Source organism: Barbus barbus (genome assembly GCF_936440315.1).
Source record: "Barbus barbus genome assembly, chromosome: 31".
NCBI lineage: Eukaryota > Metazoa > Chordata > Actinopteri > Cypriniformes > Cyprinidae > Barbus > Barbus barbus.
The window spans coordinates 10,813,598-10,839,558 of record NC_136759.1 but is presented as its reverse complement, the minus strand read 5'-3'; the positions used below and the strand labels follow the sequence as shown (position 1 = coordinate 10,839,558).

Here is a 25,961-nt window from a genome sequence, read left to right as displayed (position 1 = left end):
TACGGACCGTTTTAATCGTCTATTGACTCTAAGGAAAATTATTTCTCTGGCCACGAAAAATTATTTCCTCACTAGTACATCACTCATAGAGCATGTAACAAAACCGGAACGTTAAAGTGACCTTCTGTGAGCAGCAGACACAGACAACCAAGGCAAGCGTGAATATATATGGATGTTTATTAAACTACACAACAGGGGAACATGCAACATCGAACTAGACACAAACATACACACATTAAACATAGATGCCAAAACAAGGAAGGCATGGAGAGAGAGAGAGAGAGAGAGAGAGAGAGAGAGTAGAGTGTAATGGCGCAATTTCCACATCAGCTAAACACAACCTGTTAGAACCATCAGATAATCACATCACCTTAATTAAAAGGGGTCGAAGCCTAGAAGGGCATCTAAATAGTTAACAAGCGGTTACTTGCATATTGGTTTTGTTGTGCTGAGTAAAGTGTCCTGGTGCATGTATAATGCGTAGATTCTTGATGAATTCCTTTAGGAGTGAAAGCTTCGTCATTCCAGCCATGCATTGGTCCGAAGTGATTTGCCAAAGTTACTGAACTTAAAACTTGCAGAAGCTCGGACTCCCCCCGAAAGGGGAGCCGCGAGATTTCCAAGGTGGTATGTGTGTCTCCAGGGCACCGAAAGTAAAGAGAAGAAGCCCGCTTTTTGGGTGTGGGAGAAGTTTTCTGTGGTTTCCCTGTAACACCCATTTTGGTTAGTTTGAACAATAACAAGGCACATAGTTTCAGCGGGAAAGTGTTTCTTTGTCCCACTTGACACCTCATTTGCATGTTTTATGAGTGTTCTGCTCAATCGGTGTAATTCTTCCCACAGTACAGTAAAAATTATATGATGCATTTCACGATCACATAGTGTGCATCATTGTTTGAGAAATAATTGTGGGGGGTAGTCCACTGGTCAGCCAGGCCTGGTACTGAGGGTTATTTAGTTCTCTTTGGAATTAGTTTGAAGTCTGATGGAGAGAAAAGAGAGTCTATCTGTTTAGCGTCTTTTTGACAGTGTGGGCAGGTGGGGGGCAACCATTGGCAATTTAGCACCCATATAAAGGTCGAATGTGGGGGCAGGTCTGTGAATTATATGCAAATGTAAAAAGGCTAATAGGGGTCTCTTAAGACATAAAGTCCCAATGACCATCAAGGATTATAAGCAGATGCTACAGAATATACAGTCCCCTCCATAAGTATTGGAACGGTAAAGACAAAATTGCTCTGTTGGCTGTGGAGTCAAGACATTTGCAAATATGATTAAAAGATGAATATGAGACAAAACTACCAAATGTCACATTTTTTTACTAGCTGTTTTAACACATACATGTTTTACCAAATAAAAAGAACAGCACTTTTAGAGTTCATCTCACTCATTGATGTGAGCATTAGTATTGGGACAGTTGAACATAAGGCAGATATAAAAGATTAAAAGCTATTATTTAGTTGCAGATCCCTTGCACACAATCACAGCAGTGAGTCTGTGACCCATAGACATCACCAGACTCTTGGTCTCATCCTTTGAAATACTTTTCCCAGCCTTTAATGCAGCCAATTCCAATTGTTGCTTGTTTTGGGGAGTTTCTGCCTTTACTCTCCTCTTCAGCTGGTGAAATTCATGTTTAATTGGATTTAAATCTGGAGATTGACTTGGGCAATCTAAGACTTTCCATTTCTTTGTCCTTATAAATTCCTTGACTGAACTGGCAGGGTGTTTTGGGTCATTGTCCTGATGCAATATGAAGCACTTCCCAATGAACTGGTGGCATTTTCATGAATATTGGGGCAAGATGGTTTTGTACCCTTGCAAATTCGTTCTGCTACTGTCATCATACATTGTCATCAGTAAAGTTGAGCTCCCTCATCTTCATCCTGGTTTGTGTGTGTCATCATCGAATGCAAGATTCAGAATACAGAAGTAATGGATATGACTGATACAACACATTCCCTGCTTTTAATACCTGAAGAATTAATGCAACAGGACACAGCTGATCACTTAGAAACACATGTGAGGCAACTGTTCCAATACTTATGCTCACATCAGATAGAGGGATGAAACTCTAAAAGTGCTGAACTTCTTAGCTGGTAAAACATCTATGTGTTGAATCACCCAATAATAAAATGTAACATTCTGTAGTTTTGTCTCATATTCATCTTTTAATCATATTTGTAAATGTCTTGACTCCACAGCCAACAGAGCAATTTTGTATGTACCGTTCCTATATATCTCTGTATATATATATATATATATATATATATATATATCCTATATATATATGAAATTGATATTCAAAGACATTTATAGAGAGAAAATTTTCTGTATTATATATAAATGGTGTTTTTTTTGTTTTTGTTTTTTTTTGGAGAAGTGTAGTTTTGGAGTTTTAAGTGGAGTAGAATTACTTGCACTTTTACATGGAATCTGAATGTTTAATGTCACGTATAACTCAAGAATCCCTTTTTTCTCTCAGACGTATCCAGTTCCACACATTCAGATGGAGGCTGCAACACTGGGTAAGAAAATACTTTTTGATTGCCGTTTCTACAGTATTTCTAGAAATGTTTTGACCCCGGGCAATTGAATGCAAGTTTCATTGGTTTTGGTTCCTCATGGTACATTATAATTACTCTGCCTATTTCTTAACTGTAGCTGAATAGCAGACATTTTTGGTTATTGCCTCATCTTGAATGAATCATTTGTGCCAAGTTCACATGGAACCAATGAAGCACCAACTTCTGCAGAATTTTTCCTGCAAGTTCAAACTCATGATGTATGCTTCATAGATGCTCTAAACTAGGAATAGTTCACACAGATGTTAATCTGTTAATCCCTTTGTTAACTTTGTTAATCCCAACCTGGGATTTTTTTTAACTACTTCAGTGGAAAACAAAAGAGGATGTCAAGCACCATTGACAAAAAAAAAGCACTGTAAAAGTAGCTTGAAGCCATTTGATACCTTTTTATGAGGAAAGGCCAAAACTGAAGTAATTATGCGTTGAAAAACTTCTCAAGTCAATGTTGTTATTGTTAACTAAAACTATATAAATAAAACTATAAATAATGAACAATGATCAAAATAATTAAATAAATATATATATATATGTGTGTGTGTGTGTGTGTGTGTGTGTGTGTTTATATATAATAATTTAATTTATTAATATATAAATATATTTAATATATATATAACCCTAATTATATTTTAATATATTTTTTTTTCCCTAAGCGACAAATGCTAAAGGGTAAAAAGCACATGTTAGTACCTATAGTTTACATATCAGTACCATTTAATTCAAACGTGGACTGTCAAGTTGTTTCGCATTAGTTTTTTTGTGAAAGACAAATGACATTTGTCATTAAACCATGATACGTTCTGCAGTATTTCCTTTATTTGTGATCCATATTAAACGTCACATGGCTTCAGAATAGCATAATGCTGAGTAAATGACAGAATTTAGATTTTTGGGTGAACTATCCTTTGGTAAATGGTCTAGATCATACTGAAGATAATACATAGTTCTGATAACTATTAGTAAGTGACCTCTTAAGTGAAACTTAAGTGACCTCTAAGTTTAGTATATCCTCTCTTCCATGCAGAGAAACAGATCAATTGGAGGGTAACGTCAACCAGTTGTCAACAGGCCAAAGGGAAGCTGTGGTGAGTGCTGCAAGAAACATGTCCACCCACAGAGCTACTAGGAACTGAAAGTATTTATGTGCAAAATTTCCAGTTTATCGTGGTAGTCACATGATTTTGTGCGGTCAGTGATGTTAGGTAGTGACCCTAACCACTAAAAGACAATACTAAAGCTTTTTATCTTACAACTAAATTTTGAATTAAAAATCATCTGAATATGAGCCCTAGAATTGACTAATTTGGTTATTATATTCTTCTCATTCAGGATGAGGAGCAGCAAGGGGACGACGGTCAGGATCAAGAAGGTTCGGACGATGAAAGTGAAGATGAAGTGGATGACCTGCCCAACTGCAGGGGCTACTGGAAGGACCACATAAGCCGTAAGGCCAGCCAGACCAGCGTTTACCTGCAGGAGTGGGATGTGCCTTTCGAGCAGCTGGAGCTCGGAGAGCTGATTGGTAAAGGCCGCTGGGGGAAGGTGTGCAGGGGCCGCTGGCATGGAGAGGTGGCCGTTCGCTTGTTAGAGATTGATGGTAACAACCAGGAGCACCTGAAGCTGTTCAAGAAGGAGGTGATGAACTACCGGCAAACACGACACGAGAACGTCGTGCTGTTTATGGGGGCCTGCATGAACCCACCTCATCTGGCCATTATCACCAGGTGCACCTCTCTCAGCTCTCTCAATGTTGTGTCATTCATGTAAAGACATTAATATTTTTAGTCAGCAAGGATGCATTTCATTCATTAAAAGTGACGGTAAAGACATTTATAATGTTACAAAAGATTTCTGCTTTAAATAAATGCTGTTCTTTCTATTCACCATCCTGAATAAAATGCATCATGTAACACTGAAGACTGGAGAAATTGACTGCTGAAAATTTATTACTTTCTCATTACAGAAATGAATTGCATTTTCACATTATTTATATTATACACAATTTTTGCATTAACAATATTACTGTTTTTACTGTATTTTTTATTAAATAAATGCAGCCTTGGTGAGCATTAGAAACATTTAGACATGAAAAAAAATCTTACTCCGAACCTTTGAATGCTAGAGCATTTGTGTTTTGATTGTAATCTATTTATGTTGTCCTGCCACAGCTTTTGTAAAGGACGGACACTCTACTCGGTTGTCAGGGACTCTAAACTTGACATCAACAAGATAAGACAAATCGCTCAGGAAATTGTAAAGGTATGAAGCATCACATGTAATACATGTTCTTGGGTTTATTTTGATTGATTTATCAGTGCATGTTATTATCCAAAAAGTGTTTTGTAGTCTTTCATCAAAATGTAATAACTGTTACGCAGCAAAAAAATAAAATCTGACCATTTTATCATAAATTTGGCTTCTTAAACTCAAATCATATTAACAACGGTTTTGTTTCGTTTTGTCTTGTGTCTTCTTGTGCCTTTTGCAGGGAATGGGTTACCTCCATGCAAAGGGAATTGTGCACAAAGATTTAAAGTCTAAGAATGTATTTTACGATTCAAACAAAGTGGTCATCACCGATTTCGGTCTGTTTGGGATGTCTGGAGTAGTCCAGGAGGACAGGTAAGGGTGTATGTCATTTACTCCAGTGGTATAAAACTAAAACAGTCTTGTTATACAGTATGCTTTGTTAAGAACTTCATTATCGTATGTGTTTGTTTTCTAGGCGGGAAAATGAACTGAAGCTTCCTCGAGGGTGGATCTATTACCTGGCTCCAGAAATTGTGCAAAAGATGGGACCAGGAAACCAAAAGGACTGTTTGCCCTTTTCAAAAGCTGCTGATGTTTACGCATTTGGGTAAAAACCTCATCTCTTTTCCCACATTTGCATCACATATACAGGGCCTCTAATGCAAATATTTGGTTTTGGTGTTAAGGTTTAATTTCTGCAATAACAACAAAAAAATCTCCCAAAGACAAAGCAAAGGCTTTATCTGATACTTCATTGGTATTTGATTGTAAAGGCTTTATTGACATCAAATTACAATATTTGCAAACCAACACTGAAGTTGATCAGTTGACTTTGAATGTTTCTGTCTCAGCACTATCTGGTATGAACTCCAGGCCAAAGGATGGCCCATCGTTAACCAACCGACTGAAGTTTTGATCTATCAGCTGGGAAGTGGAGAAGGCATCAGAACATTACTGACCCAGAAGGGTACAAGTTTGGGCAAAGAAGTTACGGTGAGTCCAGCCCTGGTATATTTAAATAAACAAAATATATGTATATATACACGTATTAACATGGTCTTTGTACTCGCACTGCAGGAGATTCTGTCAGCCTGCTGGTCCTTTAAGGTTGAGGACAGACCCACATTCACTCAGCTATCAGACTTACTAGAGAAGCTGCCGAAGCTCAATCGCAGACTCTCACACCCCGGGCACTTCTGGAAGTCTGAGGAGTATGTATCCTAGTCTGGAACGCTAGCATGCTGTGGATCCCCCTTTATTTGGGGGTGTAGTTTAGGGAGCATGAAAACTAACTGATCGATTGGAGCCGACCTGTGCATTGTTTTTGTCTCTATTCTGAGCCTACTTAATTTCACACCATTGGATTTTTAGTGTAACAAGTGTCAGAAGGATGCTGTGCATGGAATCAACCGTTATATATCTGGTTAACCTGATATCATACGGTGCGGAAAATAACAATTAGTGACAATTAGAAAAGAGTGTATGTTTGTGAGTGTTTTTCTGCTACCAAAGTTTTTGCCTGTTATATGAATGATTGGTCTGGTTTGCACATGTTTGAAGATTTGTGTGATTTATCATTTATTACTATAATTATAGAAGCAGATAATAGGAGTGGTTCAGAGGGAAGGTGCTTATTGTTTTAACCTGTTACACTTTGAAAATGTTTATATGCCCAAATATCTGGCCTGTGGTCAGTAATTCACCTTTTACATTTAAAAACAATGGTTAAAAGAGTAATCTGAATTTATAACAATTGAAATGATATTAATGGCAATAATTCTATAATATATGATTATATAATATAAAATGTATTATTATTTGGCAGTACAAGCAGAAAAACCTTTTCTAATTTTTTAAAAATATCTGTGTATGTTGTCTCTGCTGTTTTTTTTCTGGTGGGTTTCTCTTCGCACTGGGATTGGGCAAAACTTGTGATCCCCTTTCATCTGCCATTCCTGTCTCCAACTTGACGTCTCACCCTTTCTTCTTCATACCAACCTCTTCCAAATCTTCATATTTCACACGCCACTTTATTTTCTCCTCTATATTTTCCTTCCTTCTGTTCTCTGATTGGCTGAATGTTCAGTGCATGGCATCACCACTGTCTGCGTGAGCACTGCAGTCCAGGCCTCCGCTCTCGCTGTCCTTACATCTACAAATACGATGATTTGTCCACAACTCCTGTTAACATTAGCATGGCTGCTGCATTTAAAGAGAGCAACTGAGCAACTGATTGTCTTTACAAATGTTTTGAATGTTCACCTTTGTGATGCTTTTTCTTATAGTAGTCCCATCTTTGGCAACTGTTAGGCTTTTAAACTTTTGCCTGTTCTAACACTGAGCAAAGCCATTTTAGCTAAACTTTGTAACTGGAACATATGCTGATAGGATTTCATCAGATTTATTAAACTAGCAGACTTTGCCACGTTTTGCCGTTTCAAATTTCTCATGTGCCGTCAGATGAATGGAATGTGATTTCCATTGCTCTTTTGATAGGACAGACCTTAAGCTTTTACAGTCCACAAACTTTCTCCTGTACTCTTAAAAAAGTGACTTATATTCCATGTATTTGCTCCAAATTAAGATTTAAATGAATAATCATTTACTGGATGCTAATCTGACCTACTGAGCCCTTCCAGGATGGATAAGTAATAAGGATCCTGATGAGGTATCTGTAATATCGTAAAGAATGAAAAATATTTTGACCCATGTTCAGGAACTTTTAATATCTAATACCTCTTGTTTTAATTTGTGCATGTGTGAGAGAGAGAGAGAAAGTGTGCATGCAGAGTTTTGAGCGATTTATTTGTGGTGTTATGAACAATGAGAGGATGTTAAAGACTGCAGTGACCACGACAAACTTAAAGGAATTTGAATAGAGAATTATTATTTTATTTATTGTACAGCTAAGGTTTCTTATGTTATTTGTACAAAATTTTATGTTTTCATCGAAAAATTTTGAAAAGGTACTTTACTCCTGTTGTACAGCTCTTTATATGCAAAGTGTGTCGAACACAAATTGTACATTTCTAGAATGAGATTGTGGTTTTAATGTTATGTAATTATGAATTCATATTTTTGTAAAGCTTATAGCCACTTGTCTGTAAACACAATGTAATTTTATCCTTGCAGAAATAAATAAATGAAACATTTATGTTTTTCCATTTCATGAAAGAGAGTGAGACTGAGCAGTGTTGCAAAATACATTACAGTCTGGTTTCACAGACGGGGGCTAAGCTTAAACCAGGACTAGGCCATAGTTAAAATAAAATATTTAAGCAACTTTTAAAAATGCCTTAGAAAAAAAAATATTACAGCTGTGTATCTTAAGACAGAACAATAGCACTGACAAATTTTAAGATATGTCAGAACAAGATATTTTTAGTTGAGAGCTCAAACATGCATTTTACTAGATTTAAGCCTTATCTGAGAAACCAGGGGTATGTAATCTACTTCTAATCTTATCTACAGTTATGCACATTATGTATATATAAAACCTGTATGATGTTTTTCAGATTTGAAATCAGAAATTGCATTTTGTCTTTTATTTAGTACATTTTCCGCAAATTCACCCTGTTCAAAAACAAATAATTATTGTTTTGTAGTTTAACTTTTGCAGGATTTTTATGTATCGGAAAGAAATGTTATATATATATATATATATATATATATATATATATATATATATATATATATATGTGTGATTTTCCTAGGCTGTAGCTCTCAAAATTAAGTTGGTTAAATTCAAATGATATTCAGATGGGCATGCAAAGCAAGTCAGATTAGAATCATGTTGACATCTTGCCATGAATAGGAGAATGATCATCCGTGAATAATGATTATATTAGGCTACAGTTTGTCCCTCAATGAAAAGCATATCACTTAATAATAGTCCCGCTGTCCCCCTACAACAGGCTATGCTTCTGGAGCTTCGATTATTCCGTATACACGCGCTATTACGCAATAACGTCGCAATTTGGAAACGGGAAAGGATGGGATAACGTGAAATGCAAATATTCCTAAAATAAATATTTAGCCTTAGAATATCTGTTTTAACTCTCTCCTCCAAAATGACCATTTACTGTCTATTTTATGTAGCTATTGCTATTATTTATAGGCTATATAACATTCCTCCTCACAGAGCAGTTTGGATCAGTGAATAAACGTTTACATTGATCAACAAGGGAAAACATGTACAGCCAGCCAATTGGACATTGGCCAAGTTCCTAAGTTTATGGAGAAATCGAAACCTGACGCGTAGGCTATTTAGCGGAAACCGGACATCTGTAGGTGGTTCTTAAACCTTAGCTGTTTGTCGAACTGCTCGCTTTCCTTTTATTCATCTCTCTTGACCACAGGCTTAAAGGTGCAGGAAAGTAAGAGGAATGGCTTTTTATCAGCAACAACCGTTTTACAACCCGGTAAGTGACTGATTTTTTTTTTAGTTTTGTTTTGCAAAAATGATCATATGGCGTCATAATAAGCAATGGTTTATCAGTATAGCTCCTTTATTTGCTATTTTCTCTGTCTTCCTCTTTTCGGAGTTATTACACTAAATATAGTTATGTGGTTTTGCATGCACAATTAAAACTCCGTAATGCAACAAGTAGGCTGATGTATTTCTAGGATGGGGTTTCTGTTTTTCCTTTTCCTTTAGGATGGGGTTTCTGTTTTTCCTTTTCCTTTGCCACCCCCTATGCATGCGTCAAGTTTATATGTATACGCAAGTTATTCTCAAGTGTATATCATTACTAACATAATATGGATTTCATATTAGTGTGCGGGTGATTCTCTGAATTGGGTGCCCTTCAAGTCCCCCAAACTTACTTCAAAGATTTTCAATTGAAGGAAATCACAAAATGCATTTTAACGCTGTCAATTAATAGAACCAGGTGCCTTTGCATTATAATGCAACACAATTGCTTTTTTTTTTATTTTAATTTAAATATAATGGGTTGCCTAAGTAGTAGACAACAAGCATGTTTGCATGTCCTCACTAACCATCATTACATTTTCATTGAATATCAAACAAATAAAAAGTGCAATTTATACCAAAATGTTGCTGCTAATATAATCATATGTTGGTCTACTTAAACTAAAATATACATATATATATAAAAATGCATTAATTATATATGAAATTGCAATATTTATACACGTCCTCCAGTTTGTTTTCAACCCCGTCACGCCATACTATTTACCCCCCTATAAAAATAATGGATCAATCCCTGTGGCATCACATCCAGGCAGTGACATCACACAAGTCTCTTGAAGAACATGCTGCAAAGAAAGGCACTTGCCAGTATCTTTTCTTACCTATATTTCATGTTTTTCACTGTCAGATTAAGATTGTCAGGCTCAACATTTCAACTCTGTTATATGACTAAATGATAGTAAACAACGGTTTAAGAAGAATTAAATAATAGTTTTGCAAAACATTAAAATTTTATGATGTCCTAAATGCCATGTGGTGCTACTGTCTTAGCTAAGCTAACTGTTTTAGCTACTGTTAGCCAAAAACTTCAACCCCGTCACATTTTTTATTATAACAGGGTTGAATCGTTGTGACAGGGTTGAAAGTTTGACACTTCTTAGTAAATTACTCAATTGTAGACTTGTTGTATTGTAATGTGAACTGTCAGAAATAATCAATTATGGTATTTTATGTTCAATATTTCCAAATGGAAAGATCGATTGATGTTAGTGATTAATTAATGTTTAATGCTTTTGATTTAATGTTAAATACTTACTAAAATGTTTGTTTGTTTTTGCCAACTTTAATAAAATAAAATGTTATTGAATGTGATATCATTAATTTTACAGGTAAGAAATCCATACTATATTGAAATAATGATCATCACTTCAACCCTGTTATCATTTTCAACCCCGTTATGCAGAGTTCAACCCTGTTATTTGACAGTTTTTATTAATATTTTCGTGATAAGAAGACAAATTAGGTCAATGTTTGTTTTGCTGTGTGCAGAATTTACAGGACAGTCGGAAAAAATATGAAAGCCTAATTAAATCCTAATGTTAATGCATATTTTGTGATAAGATATGAAGACCAATGTTAGATGCAGTTTTCATGACCTGATTTGGTATTCAAATGGTGAGTATTTAAAAATAAAATTCTACATGCAATAAATGATATCAAACAAGGGACATCTCATTGAAAAGCTTCTACAAAAATTTACTTGAAAATCTTTTTAAATCATATTTAAACAGGGTCCAGGTGGTCTGTGACGGGGTTGAACTCCAAAACAACTTTCAGTAAGAAAAAACACTCGATATCGATTAGAATTTCATGCCTGAGGTGGGAAAATGTATTTTCTTAAAGGTTTGACTAATCCACTATCACATGAAATGATCAGAAATATAACTATTTAAGGTATATAAAAAAAAAAGGTATGACCCAAAAGGCACCCAATTCAGAGAATCACCCGTGCACTTGTATTTCATATATACATATTGAACATCCAATAGTATACATGTATATGTGAGTAATTTATAGGTGTATATGCACGTGTTTTATGTATGGCTATTCTATCTAATGACGAGGAGTTGGAAACAAACAGCGTGTGAAAACTCTCCATATGACATCCATGCCCCTATTTCGTGTATTGAACAAGCCATTTTAATAATTTATTCACATTATTGGGTATTAGTTACTGTGGGCAAATGCAGACTGGGCACTAGAGAGTACTTATGTGTCATATTACTATTTACATCAACACAGAGAATCCCATTTAGTGGCCAAATCCAGGGAGGCCTGCAGGATGGGAAGAGCATTGTCATAAGTGGACGGGTTTTACCTGGGGCTAACAGGTGAGGAATCATGTTTAAAGATAGTTTTCAATAACATGAAAGAGTTGTATTCTCATTTAGGGTAATAAAATGGATTAAATAACTATGTTTTATTCTTTTGTGTCTGTTATTAGTAGTAGCAGCCTATATCTATACTCATTTATGTTAATGATCAGAGTGTCACAATGATGAGAAGAGTGTTGAGCAACCACAATATGCTGTTTTCCTTTAACCTACACTGCAAAAGTGCTCTTGATGTTTGTTTGTTTTTTAGTAGTAGCCTACAATGCTAATTTTTTTAATAATTATTTACCAATTCAGGTGGCCTTGCAAATATTTTAGAACAGATCAGAGATGAGACGATCCAATCACACTTTCCTTGTCACCCATTCTTTCTCATTCCTGTTTGTCCTGCAGATTTCATTTGAACCTTCAGTGTGGTACTCATTCTGGGGCTGATATTGCTCTGCACTTTAACCCACGCTATGAGAGCTCTGGATATGTAGTGCACAACACCTTCCAGAGTAGTTGCTGGGGCTCAGAGGAACGCAAATATGAATCGCCCTTCCCCCAAGGCCATACATTCACCCTCCAGATCCTTGTCGAGCAGGACAAATACAAGGTACAAGGTCATTCACTCTCAGATTTGCAGATCCTAAGAGTAGCATTAATCCACTGGCATCTTTCTTTTTAATCAGCAGAACGATAGAAAGGCATTTCACCTCTTTACATTTATGACTTTTATGATGGTTCTCTTTAGATATCTACTAATGGGAGACACTTCTTCGACTATAGACACCGCATTCCATACACTCAGGTGGACACCATCTCGGTGGAGGGAATGGTGGAGTTGAACTCTATTGGCTTCCAGAATCCTGCGGTGAGAACAAAAATACATACGTTGTCACTGCAGAACTTTCCACAGAACTAACTTCACTTTTGAGCTAGTTCTGAAATGACTTTTGTAATCGATGTATGAAGTAATCACAAGTGCAGCGATATTCAGTATGTGTGGTGGCTGAATACTTTTAGGCCCACTGTTTATTTAAATAACAGTTTTGAATGTAATATGAAACATAATTTTTTTTTTCTTTGCAGCCTTATTTACCTCCACAACCAGCCTTTCCAGTGAGTACTATCACCCTGTACCTGTAAGACAGATAGATATCAGTTCATCTAACTTTTGAGATCTAACTCAGATACAGCTCTATATACTAGCAAACGTAGTTTTGCAATGTCATTTGAATGTATTTTGTATATTATCTTTCCAGGGTTATATAGCGCCTCAAGTAGGATTTCAGGTGAGAGGAAAATCAGTTTGAACATTAAGTAAGGATATTATTGCAGTTTTCCTGTCATAATCAACTGCTGTTCCTTTCATCTACAGCCTCAGTATGCTTTCCCTCCAGGATGTGGGGTAAGCGGTTAATACATCTTGAAAAATATGTCATGTGACACCTTTATGGCGATCAACAGAGATCAAAGGTTCTTAACTATGAAGGTTATATCTGTGTCTTTTATGATTTAATTGGTGCTCTGCAAAACCCACACAATACCTTATTGGATTCTACAGCCATTAAAAGACAAATAATGCAAATGAAAGAAACTACTAGAAAGACAATATACTTGTTTTTCCTCATTTGGTGTGGCATGACAGGGTTAATGTGTCAACTATGATGGCATCTACTTCACCTCTGCCAAGTGTTAATGCACACAACTTCCCGTTTTAGTTAGCTGACCATGTCAGCATTTAGAAAACTCAATTTTTCAATGTTATCTTTGTTTAACAGTGCTCTTATTTGTGATGTTGTTAATAATGAATAATTTATTTGATATTGTTCTGATGCTAGCATTAAGGTGCTGTTATTTGATCAAGTGTGACATGTGCAGTCTCCCATATCTTTCAGTAACCGTTTTGAGATCACATTGTGTTTGTCCTGTATGAGGAAATGATAAAAATACAGTGTTTATCTACCCACAGTTCCCGGCATACCCATCTGCACCCAACTATGTAAGAGCAACTCTCACCACAAGAAATCACATGACCATACACGACTAAAAGTCATGCATGAAGAGATTCAGATACATATGAAAATCTGTGCTTTCAGTATGACACTTTTTAACCTATTTATTTTATAGTTATAATTAGATTTTTGTTTTTGTTGGGATCTGCCAAGCTTCTTGAAACTTGACAATTTTATTTTATTTTGCATGAATCCATGTGTTCATGACTTCTGATGGCTACTCTAGGACATTCACCTTTCTGTCCTTCTCTTTTTGCAATAGTTATGCATTTTTTCTCCTTTTGCACTTCTAATATGATTTTAAGTTCACGTTCAAGTTCATGTTGAGCTTTGTTGTCATTCTGCTACATGTGTGGACATATAGTGGAACGAAATGTCGTGTCTCGCAGGACCACGGTGCTACATACTAGTTAAACATAAGATAAACATACAACAATGCAAGTATATGAGAAAAAAAAAAATTATTAATTCATTCATTATTTCATATTAGAATCTTTTGCTATACGCTTATTTAGGTTTCATCAGTAGACCAGATTGAAGTATTACATGACTTTAAAGTCATTTATAAATATCTCTTTATTTTGACTCACATTTAGACTATCCCATACAAAACCGTCATCAATGGTGGACTTCACCCTGGCAAAAACATTGTCATCCACGGAGTTATCAATCCCAATGCTAACAGGTCAGATGACAGACTCACACTGTTATTTGAATTATAACTTATGTTACATATTTAAACAAAAATGTAAATCTGTTCGTTTTACGATGTAAGTCTTCTGTTCCTCTGTTTCCTCCATTAGAATAACATTTAACCTGCGCTACGGAAATGGGATTGCATTGCACTATAATCCTCGTTTCGATGAGAAAGTGGTTGTACGCAACACCAATCTGATGGAGCAGTGGGGTACAGAGGAACGGTTCGGAGGCTTGCCGTTTCAAAAAGGACAACCTTTTCAGGTAGGCAGACTCACATCCATGGACATTTATTGCTTTATTGATGCTGTCATTGTGAGTTGAAAATAATATTAATAATATTGTGTGTGTTGCAGGTCACCATCTCCTGCAATCCCCATCATTACAACGTGTTTGTCAACGGCAAACAAGCACACACTTACAAACATCGCTACACAAAGCTGAACACCATTGATATTTTGGAGATTTCTGGAGATCTGCAGCTGACTTTAGTGCAGGCTTAACAGAGATCTGTGTTGTTTAATTTTTAAATCACTTTGCTAATTGTTAAAAAAGTAGAATTGCTTTCAAATACAGAAAAATAGCTGGCCGTAAACATGAACAGCACTGTGAATTTGCTATGTTGAATTAACATAAACCCCTTTTTGTTATTTTGGCTTTCTGTAGTATTATGTAGTATGTTATGTATAGGGTATTGCAGTATATAGCTGCTTATTTCTATATAGCCATCTTGAAACTCTCATCACTCTTTCTGCATGTTTAAACTAATAAACTATAACACAAATAAACAGCATAATGTTCTAATTAGTAGACCTTATATATCTCTCCAAAATGTCGTGAATTATGTCAAGTTAAGAAATGCTAACCCATTTTATTTTTTCAAAATATTGAAATGGATGGTGCTGGTGATTACAATGACATCATTTTTTTGTGTTTCCCAACAATACGCTTTAATATGTAGCTGCTCATCTCCAAAAAAAAAAAAAAATGCAATAAAGTTGTTTTTCTTACCGTTCCACGGACGATGCAATATCCACCACTCTCCACCTAGCTCTTACTCACCAGGAACAGAAAGACTCTTATGTAAGAATGCTGTTCATCGACTTCATTGTATAAATCTCCCATTGAAAAACCAATTGCAAATCTACAGTGGAGAATTATACATTGGGCAGTAGCTACAAACAGCCACGTGGCACATATTGATCCCACTGTAGAAAAGAAGTGTGCCTTTTGTGATTTAGAGGAATCATTTGATCATCTGTTCTAATTTTGTTCTAGATTGAGAGGTGTACTGGACTAGAAAACTGGACTGAAAAACTAGGGGAAGAGTTTGATGATGTTTTTATTTTTGGGCTGAATTATAAGGCTTCAGATAATAGAAGAATTGGTATAATTAATTTTCTAATAGTGGAAACCAAAATAGCAAGGGAAAGAAAAATTATAAATGAAGAAGCTTTATTAGACCCAGAGAGCTATATATATGTATATATATATATATATATAAAATAAAATATATTTTAAAAAAATATGTTTTTTTTGTATAAATAAAGAGATATAAACGTCTCTCTCTCTCTCTCTCTCTCTCTCTCTCTGATCCGATTATGTGGTAGCTTTTATTGAGGAACAAACACAGGGAATTGATACCTCTGGTTCACACAGGAGGCGTTTTTTCATTCCACTGGGACATGTTATTGTTTTTCTAAATGCGCTAGACGGAAGTGTTTGCTCTTTGTGTTGGCGTCTTGCGTTTTTTGCAGCATTGAGTCCAAAAAAAATAGTTTTTTTATAACCATAAATGCTCCCAGAACACTGTAGATAGGTTTTTTTTTACTCTTCTGAAAATGATCTGGGCAGTTTTCAGTGGTAGAGTGATAGATGAATGTTCCAGATGAGATAACCTTACATAAATCATAAAATAATTCGCTCTTAATATTCATACTGATTATTGAAGTAAGCCTATTGCAGCATGTTCGCAGAAATACTCCTGAAATTTAATGTTAAGGTAACATTAAATATTCTTAACCCTTTAAAGTTCTATTTGGGGAATGTTCTGAGAACCAAAAACGAATATTTCTAAGAACCAGAACCAAAAAACTACATTCAAGACAGCTTGTTTAATAATTATTTTTATTAATTAGTTTTTCCACAATAAGCTCATAAACATGAGGTGCATTTGTGCATGGTACAGTTGAGACACCCATTATTAATGCTCTAAAGGTTATTCATTTATAGCAAATGTAATAAATGACAAAATTACAGTTTATTTTTTGCAGTTTAAAAATAAATGTATTTATTTGCCTTATTTAATTCAGATTCAGTTAAACAAAACAGGAACAAATATTTAACACTACAAAAATATATGGCAAACAGTGCAAATGTAAACATAACAGTAAAAATAACAATATACATACCTGTATATTCTATAACCCAACCCCTAAACCTACGCATCACTCGAAACTTTCTGCATTTTTATATTTTCTATCATTCTGTATGATTTATAAGCTTGTTTCATCATGGGCACCTAAAAATATTCCCATAAGGTTAGAATTTACTGGTATTACTATACTTGTGGGGACATAATATAGGTAATACCAGTACACAAACACACAAGCCTCTGTATGCATTTTATTTTCTATTATTAAACTGTTACTGTATACAGGCATACAAGGTATACTCTCTTTGCAGAAGTTAAAAGTTAACCATTCATTTGTATGTATAATGCTATGCCAACATAAGGCTATTTTCATGGCAACATGTATTGTTTCTGTACTAGCAGAATGAGAACAATGATTGTTTTCTACTATTTTCCTCATTATACAATGGCTCTCCATAGATAAGTGCCAATGGGAAACACTTAAACTTAAAGGACTATGTACACCGTATTCCAATCACTCAAGTGAACACCATCTCAGTGGACCAAAACATCAAGATGGAGTTCATTGGCTACCAGAACACGGTTAGGAAAAATATACACTACCACTGTTAATAATTCAATTTTGTATATTACAGTTTTATAAATCCTTTTACACTTTGGTAATTTTTCCTGCAATCAGGTGCCATCATACAAAAAAAAAACTGATCAATGGACTAAAGCCTGACAAAAACATTGTAATTTATGGAATTCCTAACCCTGACTGTAAAATGTTAGAAAAAATCCTTTCTATCTCACATAGGCACATCATAAACATACATAAATGTGTTTAACTAAACATTTTTCCCGACAACTCTTCTGTTCCATTCTTTATTAGCATATCGATCAATCTGCGCCACAGATATGGGGTTGCATTTTACTATCAATGCCGTTTTGAGGAGAATGCAGTTGTCTGCAATAACCATGAAAATGGGAGTTGGGGGCCAGAAGAAAAGAGAGAAGGCATACCTTGTATACAAGGCCAATGCTTTCAGGTAGGCATACTACCATCTTGATGGTACCTACTTTTCCTGTTCATATGGACAGTGTATGACAGTTCCACTGTTAAAAATTTCCTGTAGAAATTACAGTAACTTACTGGCAGCAGTTTGCTAGTAACTTACTGTAAATTAAATTTACAGTAAAAATACTGTATTAATATTTACAGTACCATTTAACTTGCTGTAAATGTATTTACTGTAAAATATACAGTAATTATATGGTCTTTTCTCCAGTAACGTATTGCAATACAAGAAAAATATATATAATTTAAATGAAAATAAGCAATTAAAACTGTGTAACTTTAAAAAAATTTAATTGTTCAATTGTAATCCTTGCAATAAAATTTTCATATTTTCACAGATTCAGTAAAGACTCAAACAAAACATTGTTACAAACTATTATATATATTACATCCTATTCTAACTATTATAGTTAGAATAAATTCTTAGCATTTATCCTAAGCACAACTTACTATGATAATAGTGAATAGTGACAAAGGTGAATCTTCAAAAAGAACTCAAACTTTTGTTACACACATGTAGCATTTGGACCAATCAGACACAATTTTGCATTTGATTTAATTAATTCAAATCAATTAGTTATTAGATTAACAAATGGTCACACACACCCCACCCCCCACCCAGTACACATACTGGGTGCTGGTATGTCTGTCAATGACTCCAGGCCCCTGGTTCCATGGCAACCCATCTGATAACACTTGTTTTATTGCTCAAAGGAATGCAGGAACTCACTTCTTTTTCCCTTAGGAAAGAGACATGGACTCTTCTCTAATTAATTCATAGAAAAACCTTTCTTTGAATGCGCACACATATCTTCAGGTCATTGTGTATATTATTACTGCTCTTGTATATGTTTTTGCGTATTGTATCCTGTTTTATGCATGATTATGATAGAACACTAGTTAATATTACCTCATGTATATCATGTTTGGTCTCTATCAATTCGTCTTGGGATGATCTAATTGAGAGTGTATATTATATGTCAATACCTATGCAACATATAAGTGTTCTAAGAATCTTTAATAGTTTGTATATCAACGTCCAATCCGGTTCATATGCAAATTACCATGCATGGAGACTAAGAGTCGTAAACTTTCCCTCCAAACTTTCCCTTCCACTTCTCAAACTTGCCCACTTCTAAAAAAAAAAGCTCATCAGAGTATGGCCAGACAATGCCACTTCAGCACTACAGGACTGCTTTCAGTGCACAGACTGGAACATGTTTAAAGAGGCAGCTACCTACAACAACCACACAGACCTGCATAAGTACACTGAAACTGTGACTGCTTACATCAAAAAGTGCACTGATGATGTGACAGTCACCAAGACCATCACCACACGTGCAAACCAGAAGCCATGGATGACAGCATGGTTCGTGGGCTGCTAAAGACCAGAGATGAAGCATTCAGATCAGGAGATAAAGCAGCCCTCAAAACAGCAAGAGCCAATCTGTACTGTGGCATCAAAAAAGCAAAACGGTCATATGCCCAAAAAATCAACAACCACTTCACAGACAGCAGAGACACACGGAGCCTGTGGAAAGCCATTCAGACCATTACTGACTACAAGCTCCGCCACAGGCCTGTGATGATGACACATCCCTCCCCGATGCACTCAACCACTTTTATTCACGGTTTGAAATGCAGAATGACACACCTGCACAAAAACTGCTCACACCTCCCAACGACTGGGCGCTCTGTCTGTCTCCAGCCGACGTAAGGAAGACCCTACCTAGGATCAACCCACGCAAGGCTGCGGGTCCTGACAACATACCTGGCCGTGTTCTGAGAGACTGTGCTGCACAGCTGACAGATGTCCTAACAGATATCTTCAACACCTCGCTGAGGCAGGCAGTCGTCCCCACATGTCTCAAATCCACAACAGTCATACCGGTACCAAAGAAATCACCTATGTCCTGTCTAAATGACTACCGTCCCATAGCACTGACTCCAATCATGATGAAGTGCTTTGAGAGGCTAGTCATGCACAACATCAAAACCAGCCTCGACCTGCTCCAGTTTGCATAGCGTCCAAACCGCACTACGGACGATGCAATTTCCTCCACCCTCCACCTGGCTCTTACCCACCTAGAAAATAAAGACTCCTATGTTAGAATGCTGTTCATTGACTTCAGCTCGGCATTCAACACAATAATCCCACAACAGCTCATAAATAAACTAAACCTGCTGGGCCTTAACAATTCCCTGTGTAATTGGATCCTGGACTTTCTAACCGGAAGACCTCAGTCAGTCTGTGTCGGCCACAACACCTCGAGCACTACAACACTGAGCACAGGTGCCCCACAAGGCTGTGTGCTTAGCCCGCTGCTCTTCACACTGCTGACCCACGACTGCACTGCCAAGTTCAGCTCCAACCACATCATCAAGTTTGCTGATGACACAACAGTGGTAGGTCTCATCAGCAACAACGATGAAATGCACTACAGAGAGGAAGTGGCACAGCTGGCTGAATGGTGTGGCACTAACAATCTGTCCCTCAATGTGGAGAAGACAAAGGAGGTTGTGATGGACTTAAGAAGAAACTCCGTTGACCACCCCCCACTGACCATCGACAGCTTGACTGTGGAGAGAGTCAGCAGCACTAAATTCCTGGGGGTGCACATCACAGAGGATCTCACCTGGACCACCAACACCATGTCACTCTCCAAAAAGGCACAACAGCGCCTACACTTTCTCCGCCAGCTGAAAAGAGCAAGTCTCCCTCCACCTATCCTCACCACATTCTACAGAGGCACCATTGAGAGTGTGCTGACCAGCTGCATCACTGTCTGGTATGGGAACTGTTGTGCTGCTGACCGCAAGACCCTCCAGCGGACAGTGAACACAGCTGCAAAAATCATCGGTGCCCCTCTCCCCTCCATCCTGGACATTTTCCTTACACGATGCTCCAGCAAAACCAACGGCATCATGAAGGACTCCACCCATCCCTCCCACAGTCTCTTCCAGCTCCTACCATCAGGAAGACGGTACCGGAGCATCAGAGCCCGCTCCGCCAGACTGCTCAACAGCTTTTTCCCCCAGGCTGTGAGAGCCCTGAACTCAAATCACCCCGCCCCCCTCTGAAGCCCCCCTACCTCCTGAAACATGGACCACCCCCCACCCCAAACACCCCCCCCCCAACCTTACCACACTAAAGAAAAAAACTGTATGGAATTTTTTTATTTTTTTTTTGTGCAATTCGAAGTCTGCTACACACAGGTGAGTGGGCCTGTACAAACCACCTGTAGTAACACACTCTCCTCTATGTGCACTAGACACTTTACATACACTGCTGCGTGTACACAATCCCACAAAAGACTCAGCAATATATGTATGTTTACATGCTCATGCACTACAAATCATCCTGCACTGTTCCCCAAACCAGCTGCTTGACTCAAAATTTTTCTCCTTGCACATGTACAGTATTTGTGAAGCATTCGTATAGTTTGTATTTTTTATCTTTTATTTTTTAGTTTGTATAGGGTAAGTACTTATATATAGTATACTTATAGTTAAAATCTGTCAGTAGGTTAGTTGTGTATAGGTTTATAGTGTTTTTTACTTCATTGTTGTATGTCTGTATTTATGTAGCACCGTGGTCCTGCGAGGCACGACATTTCGTTCCACTGTATGTCCCCACATGAAGCGGAATGACAATAAAGCTTTGACTCCCAGAGGTGTGACCTCTATAGCAGATAAAGCTCTCACTTCAGTGACGCCCCTGCAGTCTGCGGTTCTGTGAGATCCTAAGAGGATGAGGAAGATGTGAGCTAAAACTCTTCTGAACACTTTAAGTTTTGTGCCAGGCCCTTGTCTTTCCATTCAACCAAAGCTCCTCAGACCTCAGCAGATCTCTTTCTTAGCTCTTTTTCCACTCTCTACCTGGAAGAACATCTCTACCTGGAACATCTTTGGAATTCATCACTCTTCAACCCGGAAGAACGTGATCAGGAATCCAAAACCTTGAAACCATTAAGACTTTCATCTGAGACTGCATTCCGGACACTTGTCACAACCAAGCAATGCAAGTATAATATTTAACTAAACGAAACAGAGGTTTAGTATAAGTTATAGGCCCCTTTATGAATGGCGTTGATGGTTTTAATCAGGTGGTTAAATGACTTTTTCCATAACTGCGTTCTCTGGTTTTCCAGATGGTTTCATCCATCAACTCTCATTTGCCCTTTCCCCATGTATGAGTGATTGTACTTATGTATGTTTGTTTGTTTGTTTGTTAAACTAGTTTGTGTTAGTGTTTAGTTAATAAAAGTTGTGTGCACAAATTACATGAGTTTCTGGTTCTGCCTTGCAAATTAATGTCCCTTTATGATTTTGATCCTTACTACATGTTCTAATGTATTAATACTTAAGAAAGTGTTTTCTGTGGCCAAGAAAATATCCTTTCTTAGAGTTGATATGAACTTGCACTGACTGTTCGCTGGACGGACAGATCAGTTGATGGCAATTTAATTCTGCTACAGTTATTACTGTCAGCCAATATAAATAATTGTAATTAATCATAATTAATTGTAATTATTTATATACAATTCCCTTTTGAACTATATAATTTGTTACACACAAGAAGCATGGACTATATTTTTTCAAAGCTGCCAGCTGAAATCCACAAACTCCTTAATGAAAGAGGACACATAAGGGTTCAGGCCAGAGTTTCTCCTTTGCACCATCTTCTCACTTTTTTTGCTCATCAGGAATTTTGCAGAGCACTTGCTGTTGACAGGATTGATCCTCGCAATGAACCTTCACGTAAAAGAAATAATTCATTAGACCATTTCATTTTCTTTGTAAATATTTTTTAAAGCATTAGTTCATCATTTACTCACCCTTTTGTTGTTACAAACCCATAAAACTCTGATTCATTTTCAGAAGTCTTATGTGTGAGTAAATGACGACAGAAGTTTCAGTTTTGAGTGAACTATCCCTGAACTGTTTTAAGTGACTTTTTCTGTTCTAAAGAAGGGGGTGTCCCAACAATTTTGTCCTTATAGTGTCTATACAAGTCATTGGTGTTTGGTGACGAGTTTTTTGGCTCAAGGTCTGCATTTAAAGTCACACCAGAGGTGTTCAATGTAAACATATGGAAAATAGACATGCCGATATTGGGTAATACGTTATATATCACAATAATGAACATGGTATTGTTATAGTGGGCACTTCAAATTACTGTGAATAACTCTATTACAAATTTAGATTTTTAGAATAAATTTTAAGATTACTTTTCCATCAACCAGTTAAAATTTCAAACACTGCCCCTCTTGACTGGTCTATCTCCCCGATCTATCTACTGGTCTACTAGGTTACCTAATGAGTCCTCATTGTAAAGTGTTACCTATTGTTCTTAATAAACAGATTAAAGTGCAAAAAAATTATAAAGTTTAATAAGTTTATAAAATGTGTACTTTATACATTTTTGAAATGAAAGTCAATGGGAACCGAACTGTTTGGCCACCACCCAGTCAGCAAACAAACTTGGCCCAGATTTGGCCTGCATCTGGCACAGCTGGCATTCATCCGGCACTGGCATACAGTATGTGGCATACAAACATGGCCCGGGTTTGGCAGAGGTGGTACCGGGTTTAAGACGGCACACAAGACATGGGCCAGATGTCAAATGTAGTATTTGGCCCAGATGTCAAATATAGATATGTGGGCCACATAAGTAAGGCCGATGCCAAAATGAGCATTCACAAGAGCCTCACACTACATTATTTGTTTGAATTGTATTTCAGGACAGTTCGTGAAGACAGATAACCTGGACCGATATCAGTTCCAGATCCAGCCCCCACACCAGACTTCTCAATCACAAGGATTGCTGTCTATTAGATATTATGTGTATTCTTCAGAGTTCGGTGCATGCAGATATTATTCAGGGACATGAACACTTGAATATTGCAAAAATAGAGAAAGTACCTTATTTAAGAATTTTGTTAACTGAGTAAACATTATATATATATATATATATGTATATGTGTGTGTACTGTGTATATTAATATTGTATATATAAATATGAACGCATTTATGTATATATTTCAGAAAAATATGTTGTTTATATATTAAATATACTTATGTATAATATAAATGTATATACATGTAAATATTTTCAAAATACATATATGCAAGTGTTTGTATTTACAAAATTAATATACACAGTACACACAGATATATTGTGTAAACAAAAACTTTTATTTTGAATGTGATTAATCGTTTGACAGCACTAATATATATATATATATATATATATATATATTTATTATTATTATATATATATATTTTTTTTTTTTACTGTTTTTTTTGTTTTGTTTTCCAAAGCACCTAAAAGCCAATTCACACTGCCATACCCCAACAGGGTGAACACACTGACCAAGCAAAACAAATAAGCATGTTTTTTTTTAATATATATAGTTTTTGTGGAAGTGTGAACTGACCATAATGCTGTATGTTAGGTGTGAGATTCATTTAACTTTGTTTGCTGATTAAACATGATTAAATATTTGTTCAGAATATTGTCGTTGTTGTGACTGTTCATCTGGGAGGGGTGTGTATCAAGTGGCTTGGTTATGGTTTTGTTGAGGATGACATATAGAACCCATCTGGTCCAGCATATAGGACCAGAATAGGCCCACATAGCGATTTTTCTCTGGCCCAGCTCCGGCCCACAAAATCAGCTTTCACTTGGCCCACATACCGCAATGACTTACGGTCCTAGTGTGGACCAGGTCTGGTTTGCAGACAAGGGCCACACATGGGCCATAACTGGCCCAAGTCTCAGCCAAGCTAATTACCCAGAACTGGCCCTGACTTGGGTCAGTTATGGCCCATGTGTGGCCCTTGTCTGCAAACCAGACCTGGTCCACACTTTTGAAGGGGTCCCTCCCCAGTGACAATTTTTTTTTTATAAAAAATGATCTGTTGTTTGCTCTTATCCAGGTTTGCATTTTAGTTATCTGGCAGACAGCACGTCCAGGTAATTTCCAGGCAGGTATATCTACGCAAAAAGCACAAATATTCCACTGTATAGATATCCTCCAATGTTTGTGTCCCTCACACCTCATTTTTGGTCAAATTATCAGGCATCATGTTCTTCGTTATCACTGTCACGCCAACAGTAGTCTACATGACTGTCTCTGGACTATTTGCCTTTACCATTGTTTTCATTTTAGCTGTCTGGCAGACAATATTTCAATAATTTCCAGGTAGGTATACAGTATGCCAGAATTGTGAATTAACTATGTATAATATATGGGCTTAAAATCACAGCTATATTTACGCTACTCAACATCATGCTTTACCATCCTTGGTGCTCCAGCCTTGATCTTGAATACCCAGCTGAATATTTGCATTGAGATTGCCAAAGAATAAAAACTAGCAGAACAGAAGAATGGAAATATATAAACCAGTAAATGATATTTTTAATATTAGCCTCTATAATGAGGTTTCATATAGTCTCTCTCTCTCTTTCTCTCTCTCTCTCTATATATATATATATATACAGCAATATTTATGGCATATTTAGACCTGTTTGAGGTATTCAGCAACATTTGGTGTATCTTGTCAACATAAGTTCTTTTATTATTTTATCTGCCAGATATTTATCATTATTATCATTGATATTTAAAACAGAAATGCATATGGTTACATTATGCACATCTCCAACATATAGACAATCCCAGTTACGTCAATCGAGGGAGGCTTGAAAGAAGGGAAGAGTGTTATCATAATTGGGCGGATTTTGCCAGATGCCAGCAGGTCATTATTATTTTTCATGTTGCTCTTAAAGGACAAATTAATCACGGTGTCTTGTTTAATGGAATGTTACCATTGCCATGCTAGTTTTGTGCACAGTTTTATTCTGTGTTCTGCAGATTACATGTGAACCTTCATTTGATTTTTTTATTTAATTTTATATTGTTATTATTATTTTTAGATATTTCAATGTATTTGGAAGTCACATCAAATATTAATTAGGGTAAGCAAAAAAAAAAAAAAAAAAAAAAAAAAAGAAGACGTACAATGGCTTATCTCTCTTTGTTATAAACTAACATTGCATTGACTGAATATGTATATTTTTGTATGTTGACTAACTCAAAAGCTTGTTCTTATAATGATAGCCTAATCATGGATACCATGATCAAATAAATAGTCATTTATTTATA

General features: G+C 36.4%; 2 protein-coding genes across 4 annotated transcripts in view; both read left to right on the top strand.

Moving 5' to 3' along the window:
- The window catches only part of ksr1b (kinase suppressor of ras 1b), a 42,153-nt gene extending 34,153 nt beyond the window's left edge, over positions 1-8,000 (top strand). For all 3 annotated transcript variants that reach the window (XM_079388226.1, XM_079388225.1, XM_079388227.1), the window contains 8 exons: positions 2,486-2,528; positions 3,610-3,670; positions 3,915-4,309; positions 4,754-4,844; positions 5,074-5,207; positions 5,311-5,442; positions 5,687-5,828; positions 5,913-8,000. In XM_079388226.1, coding sequence (XP_079244352.1) covers positions 2,486-2,528; positions 3,610-3,670; positions 3,915-4,309; positions 4,754-4,844; positions 5,074-5,207; positions 5,311-5,442; positions 5,687-5,828; positions 5,913-6,059 — 1,145 coding nt within the window. In that variant the 3' untranslated portion in view covers positions 6,060-8,000. The remainder of the gene's footprint in view (positions 1-2,485; positions 2,529-3,609; positions 3,671-3,914; positions 4,310-4,753; positions 4,845-5,073; positions 5,208-5,310; positions 5,443-5,686; positions 5,829-5,912) is intronic.
- Positions 8,001-8,985: 985 nt separating this feature from the next.
- On the top strand, positions 8,986-15,375 carry LOC306851526 (galectin-9-like). The gene is made up of 11 exons (XM_079387819.1): positions 8,986-9,256; positions 11,572-11,660; positions 12,057-12,261; positions 12,400-12,519; positions 12,738-12,767; positions 12,911-12,940; positions 13,027-13,056; positions 13,621-13,650; positions 14,260-14,348; positions 14,467-14,623; positions 14,716-15,375. Exons 1-11 carry the CDS (start codon positions 9,221-9,223, stop codon positions 14,860-14,862), a joined length of 963 nt encoding a protein of 320 aa, XP_079243945.1. The 5' UTR covers positions 8,986-9,220; the 3' UTR covers positions 14,863-15,375.
- The last annotated feature ends 10,586 nt before the right edge of the window (positions 15,376-25,961 follow it).